General features: G+C 42.3%; 2 protein-coding genes across 3 annotated transcripts; both read left to right on the forward strand.

Moving 5' to 3' along the window:
• Positions 1–2,703: 2,703 nt before the first annotated feature.
• LOC137333293 (chymotrypsinogen A-like) lies at positions 2,704–7,786 on the forward strand. Of its 2 annotated transcripts, XM_067997455.1 has the most exons (7): positions 2,704–2,761; positions 2,859–2,962; positions 4,494–4,573; positions 4,664–4,742; positions 5,568–5,748; positions 6,705–6,838; positions 7,625–7,786. In XM_067997455.1, the coding sequence occupies exons 1-7, from the start codon at positions 2,704–2,706 to the stop codon at positions 7,784–7,786; spliced, it is 798 nt and encodes a 265-aa protein (XP_067853556.1). The 2 variants fall into 2 exon arrangements, with proteins under 2 accessions (XP_067853556.1, XP_067853555.1); XM_067997454.1 differs by lacking the exon at positions 2,704–2,761 and having other exon boundaries at positions 2,798–2,962.
• Positions 7,787–13,044: 5,258 nt separating this feature from the next.
• On the forward strand, positions 13,045–21,111 carry LOC137333597 (chymotrypsinogen 2-like). The gene is made up of 7 exons (XM_067997819.1): positions 13,045–13,102; positions 13,202–13,305; positions 16,271–16,350; positions 16,447–16,525; positions 17,182–17,362; positions 20,676–20,809; positions 20,916–21,111. Exons 1-7 carry the CDS (start codon positions 13,045–13,047, stop codon positions 21,075–21,077), a joined length of 798 nt encoding a protein of 265 aa, XP_067853920.1. The 3' UTR covers positions 21,078–21,111.
• Positions 21,112–24,689: the final 3,578 nt, after the last annotated feature.

The raw sequence follows: 24,689 nt of genomic DNA on the forward strand, positions 1-24,689 counted from the left end.
GAAGGTGGTGGTGAGCCGCCTTCTCGAACCGCTGCAGTCCGTGTGGTGAAGGTTCTCCCACAGTGCTGTTAGGAAGGGAGTTCCAGGATTTTGACCCAGTGACAATGGAGGAACGGTGATATATTTCCAAGTTGGGATGGTGTGTGACTTGGAGGGGAACGTGCAGGTGGTATTGTTCCCATGTACCTGCTGCTCTTGTCCTTCTAGGTGGTAGAGGTTGCGGATTTGGGAGGTGCTGTCGAAGAAGTCTTGGCGAGTTGCTGTAGTGCATCCTGTGGATGGTACACACTACAGCCACTGTGCGCTGGTGGTGAAGGAAGTGAATGTTTAGGGTGGTGGATGGGGTGCCAATCAAGCGGGCTGCTTTGTCCTGGATGGTGTCGAAATTCTTGAGTGTTGTTGGAGCTGCACTCATCCAGGCAAGTGGAGAGTATTCCATCACACTCCTGACTTGTGCCTTGTAGATGGTGAAAAGGCTTTGGGGAGTCAGGAGGTGAGTCACTCGCTGCAGAATACCCAGCCTCTGACCTGCTCTCGTAGCCACAGTATTTATATGGCTGGTTCAGTTAAGTTTCTGGTCAATGGTGACCCCCAGGATGTTGATGGTGGGGGATTCGGCGATGGTAATGCCGTTGAATGTCAAGGGGAGGTGGTTGGACTCTCTCTTGTTGGAGATGGTCATTGCCTGGCAATTTTCTGGTGCGAATGTTACTTGCCACTTATCAGCCCAAGCCTGGATGTTGTCCAGATCTTGCTGCATGCGGGCTCGGACTGCTTCATTATTTGAGGGGTTGCGAATGGAACTGAACACTGTGCAATCACCAGCGAACATCCACATTTCTGATCTTATGATGGAGGGAAGGTCATTGATAAAGCAGCTGAAGATGGTTGGGCCTAGGACACTGTGTGACAGTATGACGATCTCCGTTATGTTACCACTCTTTGGTGCAGTGTTTTGATGAACTAGTTCTGGGATTGTCGTTATGTGATTTATATCTTCCTGGACCGCAATTTTATTTGCTGCCAACTCTAAAATCAGTACTAAACATACTCGGGTAAAACAAGACCAATGTCCTTAAGCGCACCCAAAAGTGAGTAGTCACTCAGCATAGCCAGGCCACACATCATTTTGGAATACAGCACAATACACAGAAAGTAGAACAATTCCACTAGGCTGCTCTCCACATACAATTAAGTTAGGTAGTTCAAATTAAATAAAAATCTTGCAATAGGAATAATATGAGAGCTCAGGATTATGACCACCCATTTTCCCTGTAACCTATAACCAGGCACGTGTCACAGAAAACTGCAATAACAAAACCCTGGACTGTCTCCGAATTGCAGTGGGAAAGAGAGTGTGGAAGTGAAATCCAATACACAACTGAGATTCTGTAGAATATAACATTGCTCACTTTATTCTAATCCCCCCAAAGCTCAGGTTATTGAAGGTCATATTTACTTTTTTTTTTAATTTCAAAAGCGTTACATTTAAAACGATTTTTGGACCTGTCGTATCTCCACAGATTCTCACTTGCTGATCTTGACCAGGCTGTGAGGCAATGGCAGAAAGTGGAGTTGAGGCACTTCTCCACAGGAAAGGAGGGAAGTCAACTCAATCTACTCTCATGGCCAGTTACAGAGCAGCGTAGGCAGAAAGGACTCTAGGGAATACAGTCAATAATATTTAGACACACAAAAAACAATACCTAGCCTTCTGACCATTTTATTATAATAATCACTATTCTCCCTTTACCTAATAGTACCAGCTTGGCTCAGTGTTGCATTCTCACCTGTGAGTCAGAAGGTTGGGGGTTTAAGCCCCGATCCAGGGACGAGCATGCATCAGTGAAGTACTGAGGGGTGCTGAATTATTGGAGATGCTGCCTTTTGGAAGTTCAGGTGGAGGTAGAAGATCCCATGGCACTATTCAAAGAAGAGTAGGGGAATTGTCCCTTTAGCAACACCAAAAAAAACCCCAGATTAACTGGTCATTTATATCACTGCTGTTTGGAGGATCTTGCTGTGTGCAAATTGTTTTGCGTACTCCACAACAATGACTAGACTTTTTTTTAAGTAATTCATTGGCTACAAAGCACTACGGGAAATCCTGAAGATATGAACGGTGCTTTATAAATGCAAGTTCTTTAATTTTGATCAACAATCTAGGTCATTCTCTTGAGATGAATATCCTTTCACACATTCCTCTGTTTATTATTCTTATATACAAAATCTGAAATTAAATTAAGGTGAGTTTGTGGTGCTTACTCCGCATAGCAACTTGAAATGTTCCCCAGCAATTTGGAATATGTGACTTTCTTATCAACTTACCTTCAAAATACTCCTGTAAAAAAACATGTTCCATTAGTTGAGTTTATTTTTTTGGCCAGTACAATGAAAACTTTTTCAAGGCCATATGATTACCATACATGTTTAGACATCTATTATTTCTCAGATATGTGCCTTTGACTTTTAATCAATCATCTATATTCTATTCGTAGAACAGCATGAAAGTACCTGCAGTCCTTTTATCTGGTGATGTTTTTACTGATTGTTACGTACCTTGCAATTAATTAGTTTATTTTGGAAAGAAATCCTGCCATGTGTAGAATGGGCGAAAGCTCAGGCTTTTATCTATTAGATACCCGGCGTCACAGTTAGACTATATAATGCCGTAACCGTAACTGTCAAATCCCAACAAGAACCATGGCTTTCCTTTCGATTCTCCCCTGCCTTGCCTTCCTCGGCGCAGCTTATGGACTGAGTAAGTTATAATGTCTAGAAAATATTTTAAGTTTCTATGTTACTCGGAGGTGTGCTGGTTAGATTGATTCTTGTTTGTACATTGACTTCCAATATAGACTGTGGGGTCCCGGCCATCAGCCCTGTCGTCACGGGTTACTCAAGGATCGTGAATGGTGAAAATGCCGTTCCTGGATCTTGGCCCTGGCAGGTCTCCCTGCAGGTAGGTTGAAGCTAAGGCTCCAGGTCTGAGCAACTCCTAGTCAGGTAATCGTTACATTATTAATACTTCACCCTGTTTAAAAAGGTCAAACGCTCCTAATGAATTTTCACTGGGGGCCCTGAGTTAATTTTGATGAGCTTTGAATATTGCCGCTATAGTGTTGCTGCAGGTCCGAAGAATATATTCTGGGTAAACAAAACATTTTCCATCATGTGTTTATAAAATGAAATAATACTAAATGTGCATCGCCATTAGAAATTTGCTGCCAGGAGGCAAAAGGTCTCGTGTGAATCAACGAGCAGTTTGGAGGATGCATGTTTGGAGGAAAATGTGAGGTTATGCACTTTGGCAGGAAAAATCAGAGAGCAAGTTATTTTCTTAATGGCGAGAGACTGGAAAGTACTGCAGTACAAAGGGATCTGGGGGTCCTAGTGCAAGAAAATCAAAAAGTTGGTATGCAGGTGCAGCAGGTGATCAAGAAAGCCAACGGAATGTTGGCTTTTATTGCTAGGGGGATAGAATATAAAAACAAGGAGGTATTGTTGCAGTTATATAAGGTATTGGTGAGACCGCACCTGGAATACTGCATACAGTTTTGGTCTCCATACTTAAGAAAAGACATACTTGCTCTCGAGGCAGTACAAAGAAGGTTCACTCGGTTAATCCCGGGGATGAGGGGGCGGACATATGAGGAGAGGTTGAGTAGATTGGGACTCTACTCATTGGAGTTCAGAAGAATGAGAGGCGATCTTATTGAAACATATAAGATTGTGAAGGGTCTTGATCGGGTGGATGCAGTAAGGATGTTCCCAAAGATGGGTGAAACTAGAACTAGGGGGCATAATCTTAGAATAAGGGGCTGCTCTTTCAAAACTGAGATGAGGAGAAACTTCTTCACTCAGAGGGTGGTCGGTCTGTGGAATTTGCTGCCCCAGGAAGCTGTGGAAGCTACATCATTAGATAAATTTAAAACAGAAATAGACAGTTTCCTAGAAGTAAAGGGAATTAGGGGTTATGGGGAGCGGGCAGGAAATTGGACATGAAGCTGAGTTCGGATCGGTCAATGCCCTGTGGGTGGCGGAGAGGGCCCAGGGGCTATGTGGCCGGGTCCTGCTCCGACTTCTTGTGTTCTTTAGATTTGTGGTTGGGATCAGATCAGCCATGATCTTATTGAATGGCGGAGCAGGCTCGAGGGGCCGATTGGCCTACTCCTGCTCCAATTTCTTATGTTCTTATGTTCTTATGATGGCCGCTATAATCGTGTGAGCTAGTTTAGACATTTAAAAGCCAGGCATGATCTGATCAAAACAGGTATTTGTGAAAGTCACACCTCTGAACCAGTGACAGAACATCTCCATGGTAAAACTTGCTGTTGACTCACATTTCTGCCATTTTTGATTTTGCAAACCGACTCCTCTTCATACAAAGCCAGGTATGTGGAGATTAATGCTTGCAAGCCAAATAATCTTAACAATAATTGATCAAAATGTTGGATTTTCTCTACTGAATAATACTTTCCCTTGTGCACTAGCAAACAAATGGCTTTCACTTCTGTGGTGGCTCCTTGATTAATGAAAACTGGGTTGTCACTGCTGCCCATTGCAGTGTGAGGTAAGGTTACAGCATCAGCATCTTCAGAGTCTATGTTAACAATATAAATGGATATAATACGTACTGAGCATGGTATATTGTTTTCTGTAGCTCAAGGCACATTGTGGTTATTGGAGAATACAACAAATGCACAGCGGATGTAAAAGTTCAGTCTATTCAAGTTGCTAAGGTAGGAATGCTCCGACCTTTACAGTGAATTTTATTCAAGGTTGTATCAATTCAGTTTAAGAATAGAAACTGGAGTCAGTAAGTGTCCTTAAAAGAATCTATGGCAGTAGAAGAATACTTCTAGCACTGTTTGTTCAAATTTGTCTTATTCCTTGTGTGCTAGTTTTATATTATTCCCCGCTTTTAAAATAAACTCCTGGTCACTATATAACGTTATGTATTTGCTGCATTTGATATATCTCCCCAGCTAGAAAAGTACAAGTACATAACTTTACTTTTTATTGAGAAACCCACATCTGTGGCTGAGACCTATAATGCAGGACATCACCAGGGAAGGACCAAGGCCTAAAATGCAAGGCATCACCAGGGAAGGGCTGAGTCTCATGATGCAGGCCTTCAACAGGCAAACAGTCGAGGGCCATAGTGCAGGACATCATCAAGGAAGCAGCCAAAGCCCATGATGAAGGGCATCATCTGGTAAGGTCTGAGGCCTATGAGCAGCACATCACTAGGGAAATGGCTGAGGCCTGTAATGCAGGATATCACCAAGGAAGGGCTGAGTCTCATGATGCAGGCCATCACCAGGGAAACAGCTGAGGGCCATAGCCCAGGACATCACCAGAAGTAGGGTTGATCTCATATTGCACTATGTCACCAAGGCAAGCGCTAAGGCCCATAGTGCAGGACATTACCGAGATTCAAAACAATAGAAAAGACCAGAAAAATCAAGAACTGGTTAGGTAATCTAAAAGTTGGAGTTTGAAAGCAGATTGTAGGAGGAAGGGAAGCCTGAGTGAAGAACTAATCCTGTCTTTGTGTGTTACAGGCTATTACCCATCCCAAGTGGAACCCGTCTACCATCAATAACGACATCACTCTTGTAAAGCTCTCATCACCTGTTAAGTTCAATCCACGTGTGTCCCCTGTTTGTCTAGCTGGTGCATATGACAACTTCAGTGCTGGCAAGCTGTGTGTCACTACAGGATGGGGACTGACTCGTTCCAATGGTATGGCAGCTCCATTGCTTTAGAGAGAGCAAAGCTATGTTGACTACTGTAACTGGATCATACTCAGAAAAAAAATCAATCCAACATGGAGTCCTTGTTTACTTATTGTATCCATCAATTAAGAGATGGAGAATGCAAAATATTATTACAGATAGTCTTACAGATTCAAGCATTATTTCTGAAAGGCACAAAATAGTCAATAGAGTGTTGTTTTGGCTTCAAATTCTGATGGTTTCCCCACAAGACGCTTTTCCCGTTCTGTTTAATTTTAATGTGTTACTACAGGGTTGCCAGAGCTCATACATCAGTCCATGTTGCAAAGGGGAAGACCAGTGCAAGATAGATGTGCACACACACATGGCTAGTGCAAGTAATAGCATTTAAATGCTGCGGTCTATTATCTGGAGCAACTGTCTGGCCCTTCCTGTAAAAACAATACCTGTTAGAGAAGTAAATTAAATTGTGGGTGTACGATAAGGAGATACAGGTTCAAACTAGTAAAATGTAACTTAGGAGCGATACCAGGAGGTTCTTCTTTGTGCAGAGAATGATCAACACTTAGAATGGACCTCCGAGCAGAGCGGTGGAAATAAAAACCTGGAATCATTTAAGAGAGAACTAGATGCAGCAATCGGAGAGTGTAGGGTTGTTACGGAGGGAATTAATTAAGATGGGCCGAATGGTCATCTTCTTGTGATCTTGTTCAAAATACAGGAAAGTGGAGAAAATTAAGAAAAAGGTGTATATGCCATTAATCTATAATTATATAGTGTTAATGAGATATCAAAGCATTTAAGACGCGTGTAATTTGCCTAAGAATAAGGACAATTCAGTTTGTGCAGAGAAGTCGCAGAAAAGGCCCCAAACTTTCCAAGAACAAGTGCTTTACAAACACAAATAATATTTTACTGGCTCAGGAAAATCTAACAATACTATATCCCCCCTCTCCCCTTCAGCTTTTGGCACACCTTGCATTCTGCAGCAGACATCTCTTCCTCTCCTGAGCAACAACCAATGTCAGAAGTATTGGGGCAACAAGATCTCTGATGTAATGATCTGTGCTGGTGCTTCCGGTGCTTCCTCCTGTATGGTACGTAAACACGCCCATTGGGAAAGGTTCATTCAACCACATTAGGCGGCGCCCATTATAGAATCATAGAAAGGTTACAGCACGGAAGGAGGCCATTCGGCCCATCGAGTCAGTGCCGGCTCTATGCAAGAGCAATCCAGCTAGTCCCACTCCCCTGCCCTATCCCCGTAGCCCTGCAATTTTTTTCCTTTCAAGTGCTTATCCAGTTCCCTTTTGAAAGCCACGATTGAATCTGCCTCCACCACTCACTCTGGCAGTGTGTTCCAGATCCTAACCACTCGCTGTGTAAAAAAGTTTTTCTTCATGCTACCTTTGAATCATACTAGAAAATCTGTTCTGCACCCTCTCTAAGGCCTTCACATCTTTCCTAAAGTGCGGTGTCCAGAACTGGACACAATCCTCTAGTTGTGGTCGAACCAGTGACTTATAAAAGTTCATCATCACTTCCTTGCTTTTGTGCTCTATGCCTCTATTTATAAAGCCCAGGATCCCGTATGCTTTCTTAACCGCTTTCTCAACCTTCCCTGCCACCTTCAATGATCTGTGCACATACACCCCCAGATCTCTCTGTTCCTGTACCCCTTTTAAAATTGTGTCCTTTAGTTTATATTGCCTATCCTCGTTCTTCCTACCAAAATGTATCAATTTACATTTTTCTGCGTTAAATTTCATCTGCCACATGTCCGCCCATTCCACCAGCCTGTCTATATCCTCTTGAAGCCTATCACTAAACTCCTCACAGTTCACTACACTTCCAAGTTTTAAATCTGATTTGTTTGTTTACAGGGGGACTCAGGTGGACCTCTCGTCTGTCAGCAGGGAAACTCCTGGTACCTGGTGGGTATCGTTTCCTGGGGCAGTGGTTCTTGCTCCACTAAGACGCCTGGTGTTTATGGCCGTGTGACTGAATTCCGCAACTGGATCGATCAGACACTTGCCAATAATTAAAATGATATCTATTATGTCATGAAGTTTAAATAAAAATCAATAACCAACTATTTATAGTTTTTCTGATTTTTTTCTTACAATCCTCTCATGTACTTAAACTATCAGTTACAGTATATTAAGAATGCCTTTGAACAGAAAGCTGAATATTTTACAGGAAAGCAGATGTAAGGTGGTGTAGTGACACCGCAATGTCACTACACCAATACGTGGTACTATGGGGAGAGGAGACAAGAGCCTCCAACCACAATCCCACCCCCAACCCTCGAGTTCCTGATCCCAATATGTCACCACGCGAGAGAGCTGAGTCAGGGCCAGGAGCTTCCATGCAGTCAGAGAGGCACAAATCAGAGGCAGACTCATCTCATGCACCTCCGGGCAGCCAGTTTCAGAGATGTGCTGGATGGTACTTTGGAGTGGGTTGATGCCTGCTCTCTAAACTCTGCCGGGCGGAACAAAGTGAGGGAAAAGGCGAGAAGATAACATAAGAGAGGGAAAAAAGCAGATGTCACGGACAGACAGACGTGTTTGACTATCCAGGATCTTCCATGCTAAATATAGCTTCGCCACTTGGTTCAGAAAATGAAGTATAGGACACAAGTGTTGAAATCAAAGCAGTTTATTATCACAAGCAGATGGCTGTGAGTACTCCAGCTTACTCAGATGATATGCCACAACCTGAATCGTGCCTTTCGCAGTATTGTTACTGTTCTTTTTACGCGGAGTCAGCCACCAGGTGAAGCCACTTGGAGATCACATTGACCACACTGGCAGCTCATCACAACAGCACAGCGAACGCTGGAAACTTGCAATTTAGGGAATCCAACACAAACCTGCAACAATTGTTGGAGCTCCAACAGACCCACTGCCAGTGCCCGTTGATGGGAAAGTTTGACTACAAAATGTTGAATCTGCTCCATAAAGAGGGAATGGGAGATCAAAATGGATAATAAAAATAGCGCATGAGGAATAACTACCAAATAAAGTCAAAGATCAATATGAATAGAATGTATTTCCTTTAAAAAGCAGTACAACACCCTTGCCTTATATCACCAGTGAGTACAATGAGTTCTAAATTAAACATTTCGCTCTCTACCATTAACATTCGACTCTAATCGTCTCAAAAGACTATTACTTCGTCACCCAATTATAGATCAATGGTTTGTTCTCAAGGGCTCCATTTTCCATGAGCAACCACCCCTGTAACTATTCCACTCTTGCAGCGGGACCACGCACCCATTATGGGGCCACCAAGTGCATCAAACACAGCAGTAGCAGCATTATTAGCGACTAGGCTAATTAACAGGATATTAACGCACCATTTGAAATATTCTTAAACTTGTCATTCACATGACATGAATCTGTAAGGCAGTACAGCAGATAATCTCTCAGGAGTGCCACACTTACACTAATCCTTCAAACTTCAGTTTTAATTTGGTGTCGGAAGCTCACACAGAACAGTATCACTTAATGTCTCGATGCAAACCATTCCAACAGACAGAATAGTAAGTGGATTGAAATATGAGACGTTATTCTGCTTTAAAGATGCAGAAAATGCTTCAGCTACACCTGTGAAATATGAAAATCTTACATTTGCACTTACCTCCTGTCAACTTTTTCCATTATAAATTCCCGTGTTCACACTTATAACGGGAATTACCGATATAAACTCGTTACTGTGTAATTACACCCTCTCGACAAGCGGAACCTGCCGAGGAGTTGTAATGGATGGAACTTTGCTCGGGAATAATTGCTGGGGCTAATTCTTTTGTTACTTTTTTTTCCCCATCTATTCCTTGCTGATAGACCTCAGCGTTGTTCCTTGTGTCCTGGGCCTTCTTTCTTTTTGCACTTTAAGATATTCACTACAGGAGGCGTTGGTGGTTCCCTTAGGAGTTCCCCTCTATTCGTGCTATGGAGGAGGATGAAGAGAAACACAGGGATTTTGAGGGAGGACTAATACAGGGAGGACAGGCAAATCAGCGGGTGTCTGACACCCACCCGTTTGGACCCACCCCATATTTACAGACCAAGGCCCTCATATCTCAACTTCACCAATCAGCAATGCTTAAGAATCCCTTCCATTGTGAGGCTGTTACAAATTTCTCTGAGACCCGGAGCTCATATCTACCGGAGGCCATTGCCAGTGAAAATAACACCAACCATCTTCTTCTATGCCACTGGGTCCCTTCAGCCAGAATCAGTCGGCCTCATCATTCTGCCTCTGAATTTCCTACTTGACCATGATGCTGCTGTCTCTCAGGACAGTACCATGTGTGTGTGCCCTCCCATCAGTCCCCACAGATGCCTGCAGAAAGTAGCCAGGGCCAGGCTCAGGAAAACTGGGAGGACAAAATTGGGGCGTTGAGGAAGAATCTGCAGCGTCTACGTTACCAATATATACGGAAAGAACTGCTCACTGATCTAATTCAAAATTAATTCATTGGCTGCAAAGCAGGTTGGGGCGTCCTGAGGACGTGATAGACACTATATGAATACAAGTTCTTTACTTAATATGGTGAGACTCCGACTATGACCAGTGCTCCCTGTAGAGATTCTCAGCTGCCTGTTTTACAAGTCATGAAATAGGAGAGTTAAAGTGGAGTGAGACTGAGCTGGGGTGTGGGTTAATTGCTGATTCCCCAACTGTGACCCAATTCAGATCTGTTTGTTCACAAATTGGTGATTCACACATCTCTGGTAAATTTTGCAACACAGCCACAGGTAGCGAATTGGCTGAAATGATAGCCCTGATTTTAAATCGGGGCATGAGTTCAGCATGGGGTCGGCAAGGTGAGCTTCAAGCTTCACATGACCCCTCTGGAGTGAGGCCCAGATCATTTTAATTCCCGGGCCTCATCTCCACTTGGCCGGTGAGTGTCCCGCCAAATCCCAGCAGCAATCAATCCCTAGCTAGTGGGCGGGAGTGGGATGTCGGATGGTGAGAGCCTACCACCAGAAACCCACGGGTGTGGCCCATGCCAGTCAGGTGAGTGGTCAGGGGAGGTTCAAGATTTCCTTGTGAGACCCAGAGGCACTCCTGGTCCTCCCAGCCACAAGGAAATATTTTTAAAGATTAAATATTACCATCTGGTGAGCCCAACACTGGACGCCAAACGTGCGACTGCGCATTAAAATTGCATTAAGGTCCTACTTACATCATAGGACCCCGGCATTTGCATATTTACGAGGCTCTTGCCTGCCTGGAGCGGGGGCCTCCGACACTGCCCAAAACACGCCTGTTAAAATAGCACGGAGCAGGGATATGGCACAAACAAGGCAAGTGCCACACAGCCCCGATTTTAACCTCCGAAACGCCCAGATCTTGACTGGGGGGGTGATTTCAAAAGTAGAATGTATTGCATGAAGGAGCAATGGTGCTTCCCAATGGTAGACAAATGCAATGCTACGAGCTGTAAAGATTCACAAAACAGCAACAAGTTTCAGAGAAAATGTCATTATTAGTAAAGTATTGAAATGGACAATTTTTTTTGCACGCTCTTTGTTCAAAATTTACTGTACTATGTACAGCAAAATATATAATTGGCATTTATAAAATTAAGGTGATAATAAAATTCTGCAATTTCACAGAAATAACAGGCCCCTATTACCCTATGGTTACCTTAGTTTTAATTAAAATTACACAAATTACCCTATATAAAGAGACTCTTAGCTCAGTGCATTCTACACTATCCAATAGTTTAATTGTACACAGACTCGTCTCTAATCACAATTCTCAATCTTCTATCTCTCAATCGCCCATCCACACATAAACTCACAGTATCTCAAGGACTTTCCAGTTACCTGTAGGGAAAGTGGAACTGCCTAACCTTCTGCTGAAGGGAACACATGTAACCCTCACACAGCCTTCATTTTGGCTGCTTTGCTAGATATGCGCCTTCGGTTATTTTAATTAATACACAAGGTCGAGCACGAAAACCTGTAAAAGTGCTTTGGGCAAAATACCTCTGCTAATGACATCAAGCTCCATGCTATGAGCCTCAGTTTAGGAGAAGAAGTTGATTCTAACAGAAGATTTCTACATAAAGTAACTTGTCAGTATCAAAGCAGATTTGCAATTACTGTCCATCAGAGCAATATTCCAGGAGTATAATGTAGGTCATTTTTTAAACTCACTGGGTTACATAAAGAAAGAGAGAACTTGCATTTATATTGCATCTTTTCAAGATTTCGGAATGTCTCAAAGTGCTTCACAGCCAATTAAATACTTTTGAAATGTAATCACTGTTGTAATGTAGGAAACGCAGCAGCCAATTTGCGCACAGCAAGGTCCCACAAACAGCAATGAGATAAATGACCAGATAACCTGTTTTTAGTGGTGTTGGTTGCGGGATATATGTTGGCCAGAACTCCTCTGCTCTTGTTCGAATACTCCGAGGGATCTTTAACATCCACCCAAGAGGGCAGACAGGGCCACTGAGCAAGTGGCAAAACTGATGGTGCCCCTTCTTACATTTTACTCTATCCAAATCATTATACTATCTCCCCTTTTCAGATTGACAAACCTGCTGTGCATTTCCAGTATTTTAAGTCTCAATATCAGATTTTCATCATTCCCATTTTTTTTATCTCCCTGGTTCATACAAAGTGCCTTATATCACAAGTGTAGGAAGTTTAACATTCTCCCCACCAATGTGATACAAAGTGGGAAACTGTTGACATCACAACTTAATGTTGTCCCCACAAAGTGATCAAATTCATTCTTCGGTGAATGTAAAGGTTCCCACAGCACGGGCTACTCTGTCAAACAGATTGGACAATGTTCTGCCAGTCTAACACTGAATCCACACTATATTTATTTGAGCAGAAATTGTTGTCAAAATCTATCAACTAAGCCCATTATTAGGGGGTGGATCCAAACAACTTCAGAATCATCAGCATCGGCTACTATTTTTTTGGTGAGGGGGTAAAATATGCATTTCTGCTAAGTTTATTGTATTTCAAATGGATCGAGTCATTAAACGGGTACATTACAAAGATTGGCGAGATCCTCAGTTGGTAGAAATCTTCATCCGTGTACAACATTTCCAGACTCACAAACTAAATTTATCAAGAGTCAGCTATTTATATTCACTGTTTCAACATGGGGTGTACTTTCCATATCATCAATTTACTTTGGAAAGAAATGCTGTCAGGTGCACATGGCTATAAATCTCTGACTTTTATCTATTAGATACCCAGCATCACATTTAGGCTATTTAAGGCCATACACCACAACTCTCAAACACAAAGCAACAGCCATGGCTTTCTTTTGGCTCGTCTCCTGCCTCGCCCTCTTTGGCACAGCTTATGGACAGAGTAAGTTACATTTCAGAGGGACTATTTTAGCTTTTGTTTTACTTAGAGGTGCGTTGCTTAAACTAATTCCTGTTCGCACATTGACTACTTTAAATATAGGCTGTGGGGTCCCGGTCATCACCCCTGTTATCACAGGCTATGCACGGATTGTAAATGGTGAAAACGCTGTCCCAGGATCCTGGCCATGGCAGGTCTCCCTGCAGGTACGTTGATATTGCAATTTGTACAGTGGCAATTTGTACAGAATTGTGGGCAACTTTGTGCTATGTATCTAAGCTGTGGCTCCCCAAACTCATTTTAAGGAGCAGTCTTACAGCTGACGGAGATGGAGAACTTTCATCCCATGATCCTGGCCTGGATTCATATCTAACTAAGCCTGCCTTAAAAGTCAAATGAGCCAAATTCGCAAAACTATAATTTGGAATTAACTAGCGATTAGAGAGGCCACGTGGAGGACACGTATAAATGTGACACTAGTGCAGTGGAGGACACTTTTCTGAGGTTAGAGGTCAAGGCATATTCCTGAAGTGGAATAGGGAGAATTTCAGTCAACATCTAGTCCTCTTGATACCTAGCCTGGAAATGTTTGTTGCTGGGTGCAAAATGTTTCCGTCTTCAGTACTAAAACCTTTACGTTTAAAAAAAAATCACTATGGTAATCTTTCAACAGATTATTTGAAGAAATTAAGGTCAAAAGATTCTAAGGAAACCAAGAGCTCTCACAGTGAATACACTGAGGAGGGGAGAGGGCAGGAGAAAGGATTCTGACTATTCAAAGCTCTGGGATTTTAGGTGCTTGTAAACAGTCTAGGATCTATGGGGGGGGAGGAATGTTCTTCTGTAGGAAGAGAATCTCTCTTCTAAATATCACAGACCAATGAAAACTGATGCTAGATTTACAACCAAATGGAACATCAGCAATTGGGAATACAAATTTTGAAACGTCACTTGATCTCAAAGAAGATATCCAGATGCTGGCTCAGAATCACGCTTGGGAAACTAGTGGACAACAGTTTGTCTGAAATCCACCCGCATCTAATTTAGTGGAGGCATCAACCCACATGTTTGAAATGGGTTAACAGCCCTACCAAAATAGTAGAGGGAGGAATTTCAGACAAGTATCCTCGGCCATTATTTCAGAGCTACTGAAATTAAAATGGTGCAACACCCACATGGATCAACCTGCACCGATATAAAGTCCTGAGAGTTACAATAATATTTTACTTTGTTTTGCAGAAATATCAAGATTTCAAGATCACAAATCATTAAAAGTAGCAACGCAGATTAACAAGGCCATAAAAAATGCAAACAAAACATTGGGATTCATTTCTAGAGGAATAGAATTGAAAAGCAGAGAATTTATGTTAAATGTGTATAGAACCTTGGTTAGACCACAGTTGAAGTACTGTGAACCATTCTGGTCTCCATATTGTAAAAAGGATATAGAGGCACTGGAGAAGGTGCAAAAAAGATTCACAAGGATGATACCAGAAATGAAAGGTTATAACTATCAGGAAAGACTGAACAGGCTGGGGCTCTTTTCTCTAGAAAAGAGAAGCTGAGGGGCGACCTAACAGAGGTCTTTAAAATTATGGAGGAATTTGATAAGGTAGACGTAGAGAAAATGATTCCACTTGTGGGGGAATCCAAAACTATGGGTCATATAAGATAGTCACTAATAAATCCAATAAGGAATTCAGGAGAAACTTCTTTACCCAGAGAGTGGTTAGAATTGGAACTTGCTACCACATGGAGTAGTTGAGGTGAATAAATAGCATGGTTGCATTTAAGGGGAAGCTAGATAAGTACATGAGGGAGAAAGGAATAGAAGGTTATGCTGATAAGGTTGGATGAAGTTGGGAGGAGGCTTGTGAGGAGCAGAAACACCGGCATAGACCACTTGCGTTGAATGGCCTGTTTCTGTGGTGTAAATTCTATGTAATCCTATTTAACTTATTAATATATTTGTATAAAAGTTTGGAGGACTTCCATCAGATTAATCTGTGTCCTTTCAAAAAGAAAAAAAAGAAACACAGCCATTTCATGCTTTTTTTTTCACCTGGAACAGGAAATTTATAAGCATCATACCTATAGACCTGCCTCACTAAACAGCAATTAAACCCTGACTAAACTCAGACTATGCTTACTTGCAACAATTGGACTGTATGGTCTTAAAGGACCATAAAACACAGCCTTTCCTTTGTGCATCACATGATATAACAGTTCTGTTATTATAAAGCAGCGTATTATCGACTTAACTTGATTCCAATGCAATTTCTGCAAAGGATAAATTGCGGATGGTTTTACAGGCAAATTATTTCAAGTAAAAAGCTTTTTAAAAAAAAAACACAAATGATCACACCTTTGAGACGATCCCAAAAAATATGGGATATCTGCACTAGATTCAAATTTCTCTCAACTTTAACAGTCCCCACCGCTTGGTGTCAACGCGATTTGCAACGCAGTGCGGGACCGCGCAATCTTCTGACACATGCCATTGCAGCACGGGTGCGTTTTCGTGTAAAGGATACATTGAACTCAGTTTTTTATTACAATGGTATGAATGTAGATCAATTGAAAGGATTCCGGGTATAAACTGTTCTGATTGTGTATTTCTCAAATGATTTACCTTCTCTCCCACTCCCAGCCACTGTACAATAATTAAGTTTGATGACAGCTAGGGAGAGCTGAACGGGGCTGAAGAACGCGGTGGGCTGGTCAGTTTCACCACCACAGCAGGTAAAAGTTTGTCAGTAGCAATAGCAAGAGTTCGAGAGACCGCTGCAGGCGGCGGGGCTGCCTGAAAGGACTCAATGACAGGTAACCTCACTTTAACGAGGTGCGAACAGTTGCTTGAACTGCCCAAAATAGTCGGCGTGCTTGATATTGATATGGATATTGTTTAAACTGTGCCTTTTGTAATTGACGCCTATGGTAATGTAAAAGGGTCAGCACTGTTTGCCCGATGTAGGCGGCTGTCCGGGATAAGCAGGGACGGTGTAAGTGGTGGGGACAGTTTTCCAAACTGACTGCTACTACCACATGTATCGAGATGCTTCAATGAGTCAGAAATTCCGAATGGTGATGATGGATCTTTGCATGGTGACGACCAAAGGAAAGTGCTTTTCCCTTTTTCTATGCTGAATGTTTGTCTGCTCTGTGTAATAGGACACCACGGGCTGGCATTTCTGCGGCGGCTCCTTGATCAATGAAAACTGGGTTGTGACTGCTGCCCACTGTGGCGTGAGGTAAAGTTCCCATTCCAGTAAGAATCTTCAGAATCCATAAAAGCAACACTCATAGACATAAACCCTTACTCTGAGTGATGCATTATTTACCGACAGCACAAGACATCGTGTGATCCTTGGAGCGTATGATAAATGTTCAACAAATGAAAACGCCCAGATTATGGAGATTCAGAAGGTAGGTAGAGATCCTCTGATGTCCCGTCTGTTTACTGTGAATTTTGCATAAATAAATCATAGTTACAATACAAGTGAATCAACTCCTCAGACTCTGCAGAACTCTGTGTTAACTGTGGCTCAGTGGTAGCCTCTGAGTTACAAGGTCTTCGGTTCAAGCTCTCACTGCAGAGATTTGAGTACATAATCTAGGCTGACATTTCAGTGCAGTACTGAGGGAGTGCTGCACTGTTAGAGGTACTGTCTTTCAGATCAGACTTTAAACCGAGGCCTTGTCTGCCCACTGAGGTGGATGTAAAAGATCCCATAACACTATTGGAAGAAGAGCAGGGGAGTTCTCCCTGGTGTCCTGGCCAATGTTTATCACTCAACCAGCATCATTAAAAAACAGATGATCTGGTCATTGGCTCATTGCTATTTTTGGGACCTTGCGCACAATTTGGCTGCTGTGTTTCCTACATTATGACAGTGATTGCGCATGATATCCGGCAAAGTTGAGGCAGACGAATGGGAGCAGCTCCGAGGAAATTCGTTGAGTTCACTGCTTTTCTTACGATCTACCGAGTTTGAGAGAAAGTATCGTTCCTTCTGTACAACAGGATGGAAGCTTTGTCATCCCCATTGAGTTAGATATAATCGTTGCCTTCTCTGTTGCAGACCATTACCCATCCCGGCTGGGATTCGTATGCCATCAATAATGATGTGACTCTAGTGAAGCTCAAGTCCTCTGCTAGACTCAGTGCCCGCGTGTCCCCCGTTTGCCTGGCAAATGTCGCTGCCAATTTCCCAGGGGGCATGTTGTGTGTCACTTCAGGATGGGGACTAACCCAGTCAACTGGTATGGGACCTTCATATATACTTTCGAAATATGCAATGTTGTCTATGTTAGAATACTGCAGGTGGATTCAACTAAGATTAATCAAATTTGTAAAAAGCTCCTTTCTCCACATCACTTAATACAACAATAACTTACATTTCTGTAGCGCTCATTACATACAGGAGTTGAATCAAGGCACTTTTACAAGGTGATGGATAGTGAATGGGCTCTGAGTGGGGAGCAAAGCAAATGAAAAAAAATGGTCAGGAAGGGATAAAAGCTCGATCGAAGAGGAGGATCTTATGGAAGCTTTGGAAGAAAGGAAGGGAGGTGACACGGCGGAGAAGGCGCAGGGGGAGATCTAGAGGGCAGTGGCAAGATGGCTGAAGGAGCAGAGGGAGTGGAGAATGAGTCACATGCCAGTGTTGGTAGTCGAAGAGTGCAAGCAGGAACACAAGACTGGAGGAGATCATGGAAGTGGGGAGTGACGAGGACATTGAGGGATTTGAAACAGAGGATAAGAGTCTTAAAGTCAATTGTCTGGGACATAGTAACCCAGTGGAGCTTGGCAAGGGCAAGGGTGATGAGGTGTTAATGTGCGTAAGGACATTATGGATGATCTGGAACTTAGGAATGGCAGAAATGGCAAGGAGAGCATTGTGCTGTTGTGATATGTTCAACACTGGAAGGGGAGACAGATAATTTGCATTGTTATTTAATTAGCTTTTTTATAATATTTGAGAATAGAGGCTGCTGGAAATTACAGATAGAACTAGGGCTCACAGGCAGGGCATGATAAATATTTACTGTATGTATTTAGCACTGCCATTTTTCTTATGTTTGGACCCCACCATGCACCGTGGGAAATGTTCTTCCCCTTCCCGCTACTAGGATCTCGGCCAACCGACCCTTGTGTGACCCTCCTCGCCCGATATTCCTTCATCTTCCCCTGTTATACTGCCCAATTTCAGGTGGTATAGCAGAGGAAAATCCAGCCCTGTTCATTTAAACGTCAGCAAGGCTTTTGATAGAGTATCACGTGGGAGGTCAGTCCACACAGTAGAAAAGCATGGAGTAGCAGAAACTGATTTTTTTTTTTGCTGTGCACAAAATGGCTGCCATTTCCATCTATGTAACAGTGACCATACTTCAAAAGTAGTTCATTGTATGTGAAACACTTTGGGACATTCCGAAGAGGTTTGGTGAGACGTTATATTAATGCAAGTATTTCTCTATATTTTGTGAAAGAAATATTTAGACTATTTAAAAATAAATTGCGAACATTTGGAAGGAGGCATTTAATAAGTAAAGTCTGTTTATAATGTTGATAGGAATATTGATTGGATTATGTCATGGTAATCAAAGATTTTTTTTTCCTAATGTGTTGGAAGGGGCTTCATAACCAGCTCATTAATTTTAGTTTGGACATTATAAATGTGAACACAATCTGTTTCTTCCAAGAAGGTCATGGTTTCCTTTACAAGGTGGATATTCAAGACCCCCAATTGGTATTTTGTCAATCAGTCAGCATTTCAGGTCCTAACCAGTGGTAAATTCTTCCTCCAATAGATGCCGCAGAACAATCTCAATAATGTCTCCTTGAACTGAGGCAGACTTCTTCTCCTTTGGATTCTCCTCCATCATTGACTCCGTCCTTTTGATCTGAAAGATCCAGAATTAGATGACGTTAACTAATTCGCTCCAGTCTTAAGTGACAATTCAGGACCTTTTTTTCAATCTGACTGTCTAGCACATTTTTATCTTAAGGAGCCAGAAACAAGCTTCCTCTCATCTTAGTCTTTACAAATCCTTCCTTCAGAGTACTTGCAAGTATACCTTTCAATTTCTTCTGAATATATAACTAAACTCCTGGAAACACAATGAATCATAAAGAGTCACCTGGGTTTGAATTTGGTAATTATTCTCTGTCTAAGACGTTTCAGTAGCTGAAACTGAAATTCTGGGAGTCAGGAATGATCAATTACACAATTCCCCTAAATTATGTATTTTTCAGGATATTGAAAACTGTAAACCAAATCCATATTTATTGACTTCAAGGTCCTAATCACACCAGAGTCCAAAATCATAGGCCAAGTGATTTGAAAGCTCACAAGTCTATTACAAGTCCCTTGATCCCATTAGTCACAATCTTTTCAGATGTCCAATTTTCTCTGTTTCTTGTCTTTTTTTCAAGTTTTCTCCTTCTTCTTTATTGGAACCATTTCTCTTGAGTTTATCTTAATTAATTTATATTCTTCTTTAGAGAAAACTAGGTAAATCCCAAGCATCTATGTTAGGCAGACACTATTCAGAATCAGTAAGAGATGCTGCGGAACTTCTACATTTTTACCAAGCATATTAAATAGGAACAGGAGTAGGCCATTCAGCCCCTCGAGCCTGTTCCACCATTTAATTAGATCATGGCTGATCTGTACCTCAACCCCATTTACCCGACTTTGCTCCATATCCCTTGATGGTACTAGAGAGGGTACAGAGGAGATTTACGAGGATGTTGCCAGGGCTGGAGAATTTTAGCTATGAGAAAAGATTGGATAGGCTGGGGTGGTCTTCTTTGGAACAAAGGAGGCTGAGAGGAGATTTAATTGAGGTGTATAAAATTATAACGGGACTAGATAAAGTGGACAGGGAGGACCTATTTCCCTTAGCAGAGGGGTCAGTGACCAGGGGGCATAAATTTAAAGTAATTGGTAGAAGGATTAGAGGGGAGCTGAGGAGAATTTTTTTCACCCAGAGGGTGGTGGGTGTCTGGAACTCACTGCCTGAAAGGGTGGTAGAGACAGAAACCCTCAACTCATTTAAAAAGTACTTGGATGAGCAGTCGAATTACCGTAACCTACAGGGCTACGGACTAAGTGCTGGAAAGTGAGATTAAGCTGGATGGCTCTTTTTCGGCTGGCACGGACACGATGGGCCGAATTACCTCCTTCAGTGCTGTAACTTTCTATGATTCTATCCCTTGATACCCTTACCTAACAAAAATATATCAATCTCAGTCTTGAAAACTTCAATTGATCCAGCATCCACAGCCTTTTGGGGGAAAAGAGTTCCAGATTTCCACTACCTTTTGTGCTTCCTGATTTCACTCCTGAATGGCCAGGCTCTAATTTTAAGATTATTCCCCCTTGTTCTGGATATCCCCCAGTAGAGGAAATAGTTTCTCTTTATCTACCCTATCGAATAGTTTTGTCCGGTCAGGCTTGATTGCCAAACCGCTCATTGCTTAATAATTTTACAAACATTTGAAAAGTTAGAATTATCTCAATAGTTCCAGCAAACCAAACCATATCTTAAGAGCTCTTCTGTGATCCCTCAGCGCACAATACTCCGTGCCAACTGCAGCAGGCGGCCATTCCTCTCCTTACCACCGCTGAGTGCAAGAACTATTGGGGCAGCAGTATCACGGACGTTATGATTTGCGCTGGTGGTGCTGGTGCGACCTCCTGCATGGTATGGAAAATATAAGCAAAATATCATACAGAAAGTATGCACTGCATTAAAATATATTTTCAAATTCGTAACAATCACACTGAATCGGCTTATTCTCTCCCTACAGGGTGACTCAGGCGGACCTCTGGTCTGTCATGATGGAGGAGCCTGGTATCTGGTGGGCATCGTTTCCTGGGGGAGTGGCCGATGCTCCCTCCAAATCCCTGCAGTCTATGCTCGGGTAACCAAGTTCCACTCCTGGATTGAGGAGACAATGGCTGCCAATTAGAAGCACTTACTATAAAACTACATTGGTTTTAAAATAAATAACTAGCAAATTAATTTTAAATGTCTTTTTTTTCCTCCTAAGTGCTTGCAAGAGGGACAATCAGATGCATGAAGTTGGAATAAGACAAAGAAATCTTAGTTTTCTCTCCCCTGATTTGAGTTGGGGACTTTGTTTCTTATTTGTTACCTCACATGATGATCTTTATAGAGATTATCACGTCAGAAAATACTGCTAACATTTGGATAGAGACCTTTATTGCTTTTAATGCAGGGTAGTCTTTGAATCTAGGTAATACTTTTATTATCCTAAAACTTGTGTGCCAGTTCCATTTCCTCACACACTCTAGCTTCTGTGCACTGAGAAATGGGTGGAAACAAGATATTAAATGATTACATCTATCAGACATCAGGAGCAGAAGGTCATCACCCTCTATAGTAGGACTGATTCAAACCCAGCTCCTAGCAACGAAAGTTCAATCTTCTAAAACTAACGACTATCACTGTTCCTTTCACACACATCGTATATTACACCATTAGTACGGCTGTGTTAAGTCAGCACGTACATGCTTCAGGAAATCAGTCTTTCAAGAAATGATTTAGGATAAGCAGCTGCAATGACTTTATCATCTAGGACCGTTTTAAAATTATAGTCTTGTAAAAACAATTAAAATACCCTCAACACTTTCAAAGTTAGAAACAAAAATGTACTTAGAAAGCCAGCCACTTACAACTGTCTCATCTGTCATCTTCTGATCACAGAGAAGCTGGGACACTAGGAACAGTCAACGTGCTCCCAGCCTGAAGTTTATAGCACCATCTCTCAGTGACCGACAGGACACCTTTCAAAGCTGTCTTAATAGGCCATTACAAAACATACTTGCTAAATATTTACTCGACCTCATCCTCACTAATCTACCTGTTGCAGATGCATCTGTCCATGACAGTATTGGTAGGAGTGCACTGTGCTTGTGGAGACGAAGTCCCATCTTCACACTGAGGACACCGTCCATCGTGTTGTGTGGCACTACCACCGTGCTAAATGGAATAGATTCAGAACAGATCTAGCAGCTCAAAACTGGCATTCATGAGGCACTGTGGGCATTCAGCAGCAGCAGAATTGTATTCCACCACAATCTGTAACCTCATGGCTTGGCAAATCCCTCACTTTACCTTTACCAATAAGCCAGGGGATCAATCCTGGTTCAATGAGGAGTGTAGAAGAGCATGCCATGTGCAGCACCAGGCGTAACTAAAAATGAGGTGCCAACCTGGTGAAGCTACAACACAGGACTACATGCATGCTAAACAGAAGAAGCAGCATGCTATAGACAGAGCTAAGCGATCCCACAACCAACGGATCAGATCAAAGCTCTGCAGTCTTGGGCTGATAAGTGGCAAGTAACATTCACACCAGACAAATGCCAGGCAATGACCATCTCTAACAAGAGAGAGTCTAATCACCTCCTCTTGACATTCAACGGTATTACCATCGCCGAATCCCCCATCGTCAACATCCTGGGAGTCACCATTGACCGGAAATTTAACTGGACCAGCCACATAAATACTGTGGCTACAAGAGCAGGTCAGAGGCTGGGTATTCTGCTCTGAGTGACTCACCTCCTAACTCTCCAAAGCCTTTCCACCATCTACAAGGCATAAGTCTTGTGCCTTGTGATGGAATACTCTCCACTTGCCTGGATGAGTGCAGCTCCAACAACACTCAAGAAGCTCGACACCATCCAGGACAAAGCAGCCCACTTGATTGGCACCCCATCCATCACCTTAAACATTCACTCCCTCCACCACCGGCGCACCATGGCTGCAGTGTGTACCATCTACAAGATGCACTGCAGCAACTCGCCAAGGCTTCTTCGACAGCACTTCCCAAACCCATGAATTCTACCATCTAGAAGGACAAGGGCAGCAGGCACGTGGGAAAAACATCACCTGCACCTTCTCCTCCAAGTCACACACCATCCCGAATATATATCGCCGTTCCTTCATCATCGCTGGGTCAAAATCCTGGAACTCCCTACCTAACAGCACTGTGGGAGAACCATCACCACACGGACTGCAGCGGTTCAAGAAAGCGGCTCACCACTACCTTCTCAAGGGCAATTAGGGATGGGCAATAAATGCTGGCCTTGCCAGCAACGCCCACATCCCTTGAATGAATAAAAAAATATTTTGAGAACTTTTCCTTTTGGTTAGATCAATGTTATTAAGTAACCATTTGTTTAGAAAAATAATAGTTTTCACCAGTAGTTTGCATGATAATCCAACTGGACTGTGCCTTTCAAAGTTTAGCCACAATCTGTTAGTCGGGCTTTATTTTTAGAATTCATTTAAATTATTTTTAAAGAAATTTCATTTAATAACCAGGCATAAATAAAAATATAAACGTGCACACAATGTTCAGTGAGGAGAACAATAAACAATTACAAAACTAGAGGTCATAAATATAAGATAGTCACTAATAATTCCAATAAGGAATTCAGGAGAAACATCTTTACCCAGAAAGTGGCTAGGACATGAAACTTGCTACCCCATGGAGTAGTTGAGGCAAATGGTATAGATGCATTTAAGGGGAAGCTAGATAAGTACATGAAGGAGACAAGAAATAGAAGGATATACAGGTAGGGTTGGATGAAGCATCAAGGGAGCATAAACCCCGATATAGACCAATTGGGCCAAATGGCCTGTTTCTATGCTGTAAATTCTATGTAATTCAACCAGGGAGGGAGCCACAGTGGAATCTACCCACTAAACAGTGGACATCTAACCTAGTCTTATGCTTGTATATCTTATATGGATAACCCCTTGTAGACTGTGTCCATGTGGACAGACGATTTGAACTAGAAATGTTAGGGTTAACAAGGGGTAATGCGTATGAGATATTCAAACACAGGACTAGGTTAGGTGTCCACTGTATGGTGGTTAGATTCCTTAGGACAAGGTTAGGACTAGTAGAACATGAACCATGTGCAAAGAAAAACCATAATCACACTCACAAAGGATATGTCCCCTTGTTATGTAAATAATGAAGAATGTGAGCCAGGAGGGAATGGGGACTCAGTCATCATAGGCCCAAGGCATTGGGAAGAGAGGGGAAGAAGGGAATAAGCAAAGCAAACAAGGTCCAACAGGGGCAACTTCATACAATTGTCCAGGAAAGACCTTCAGTAACTTATTCCTGGCAGGCCAAATACTTACCTATGAGGACATAGGTTAGTTCTCTAAGCCTCTACCAGCAAAGCATCCAGAATTGGAAACGTGGAGACTTCCAGTATTAAAAAATGCTCCTTTTGGCAATTATAAGACCACATAGAAAAGACATAGCTTTACCTTTGAGTCCTAGAATCAAGCCAGGATCACCCACGATTGCCAAAGTGCGGGAGACAGGATCTTTATTGGAAATGATTTTGAAAGGAAAACTCTCCTCCAGTATTTCAGAATGATGAATATCTGATATTCATAGCTATGCAAAAAAAACCACCCCCTCTTTAAAAATGCCATTATAACATGCAAAGACATGATTACTCTAGAAAAGCATAGGCTTCAAGGAAATTTAATTGTGTTTAAAATTATGAAGGGACTAGACAGTGTGATTATA

Source organism: Heptranchias perlo, chromosome 16 (assembly GCF_035084215.1).
Source record: "Heptranchias perlo isolate sHepPer1 chromosome 16, sHepPer1.hap1, whole genome shotgun sequence".
Taxonomy (NCBI): Eukaryota; Metazoa; Chordata; class Chondrichthyes; order Hexanchiformes; family Hexanchidae; genus Heptranchias; species Heptranchias perlo.

Coding starts and splice junctions, on each gene's coding strand:
- LOC137333293 (XM_067997454.1), top strand. CDS start 2,798: ATGTTACTCGGAGGTGTGCTGGTTAGATTGATTCTTGTTTGTACATTG. Junction 4,574..4,663: donor GCTGCCCATTGCAGTGTGAG/GTAAGGTTACAG, acceptor TGTTTTCTGTAG/CTCAAGGCACATTGTGGTTA. Junction 6,839..7,624: donor CCGGTGCTTCCTCCTGTATG/GTACGTAAACAC, acceptor GTTTGTTTACAG/GGGGACTCAGGTGGACCTCT.
- LOC137333597 (XM_067997819.1), top strand. CDS start 13,045: ATGGCTTTCTTTTGGCTCGTCTCCTGCCTCGCCCTCTTTGGCACAGCT. Junction 16,351..16,446: donor GCTGCCCACTGTGGCGTGAG/GTAAAGTTCCCA, acceptor ATTTACCGACAG/CACAAGACATCGTGTGATCC. Junction 20,810..20,915: donor CTGGTGCGACCTCCTGCATG/GTATGGAAAATA, acceptor CTCTCCCTACAG/GGTGACTCAGGCGGACCTCT.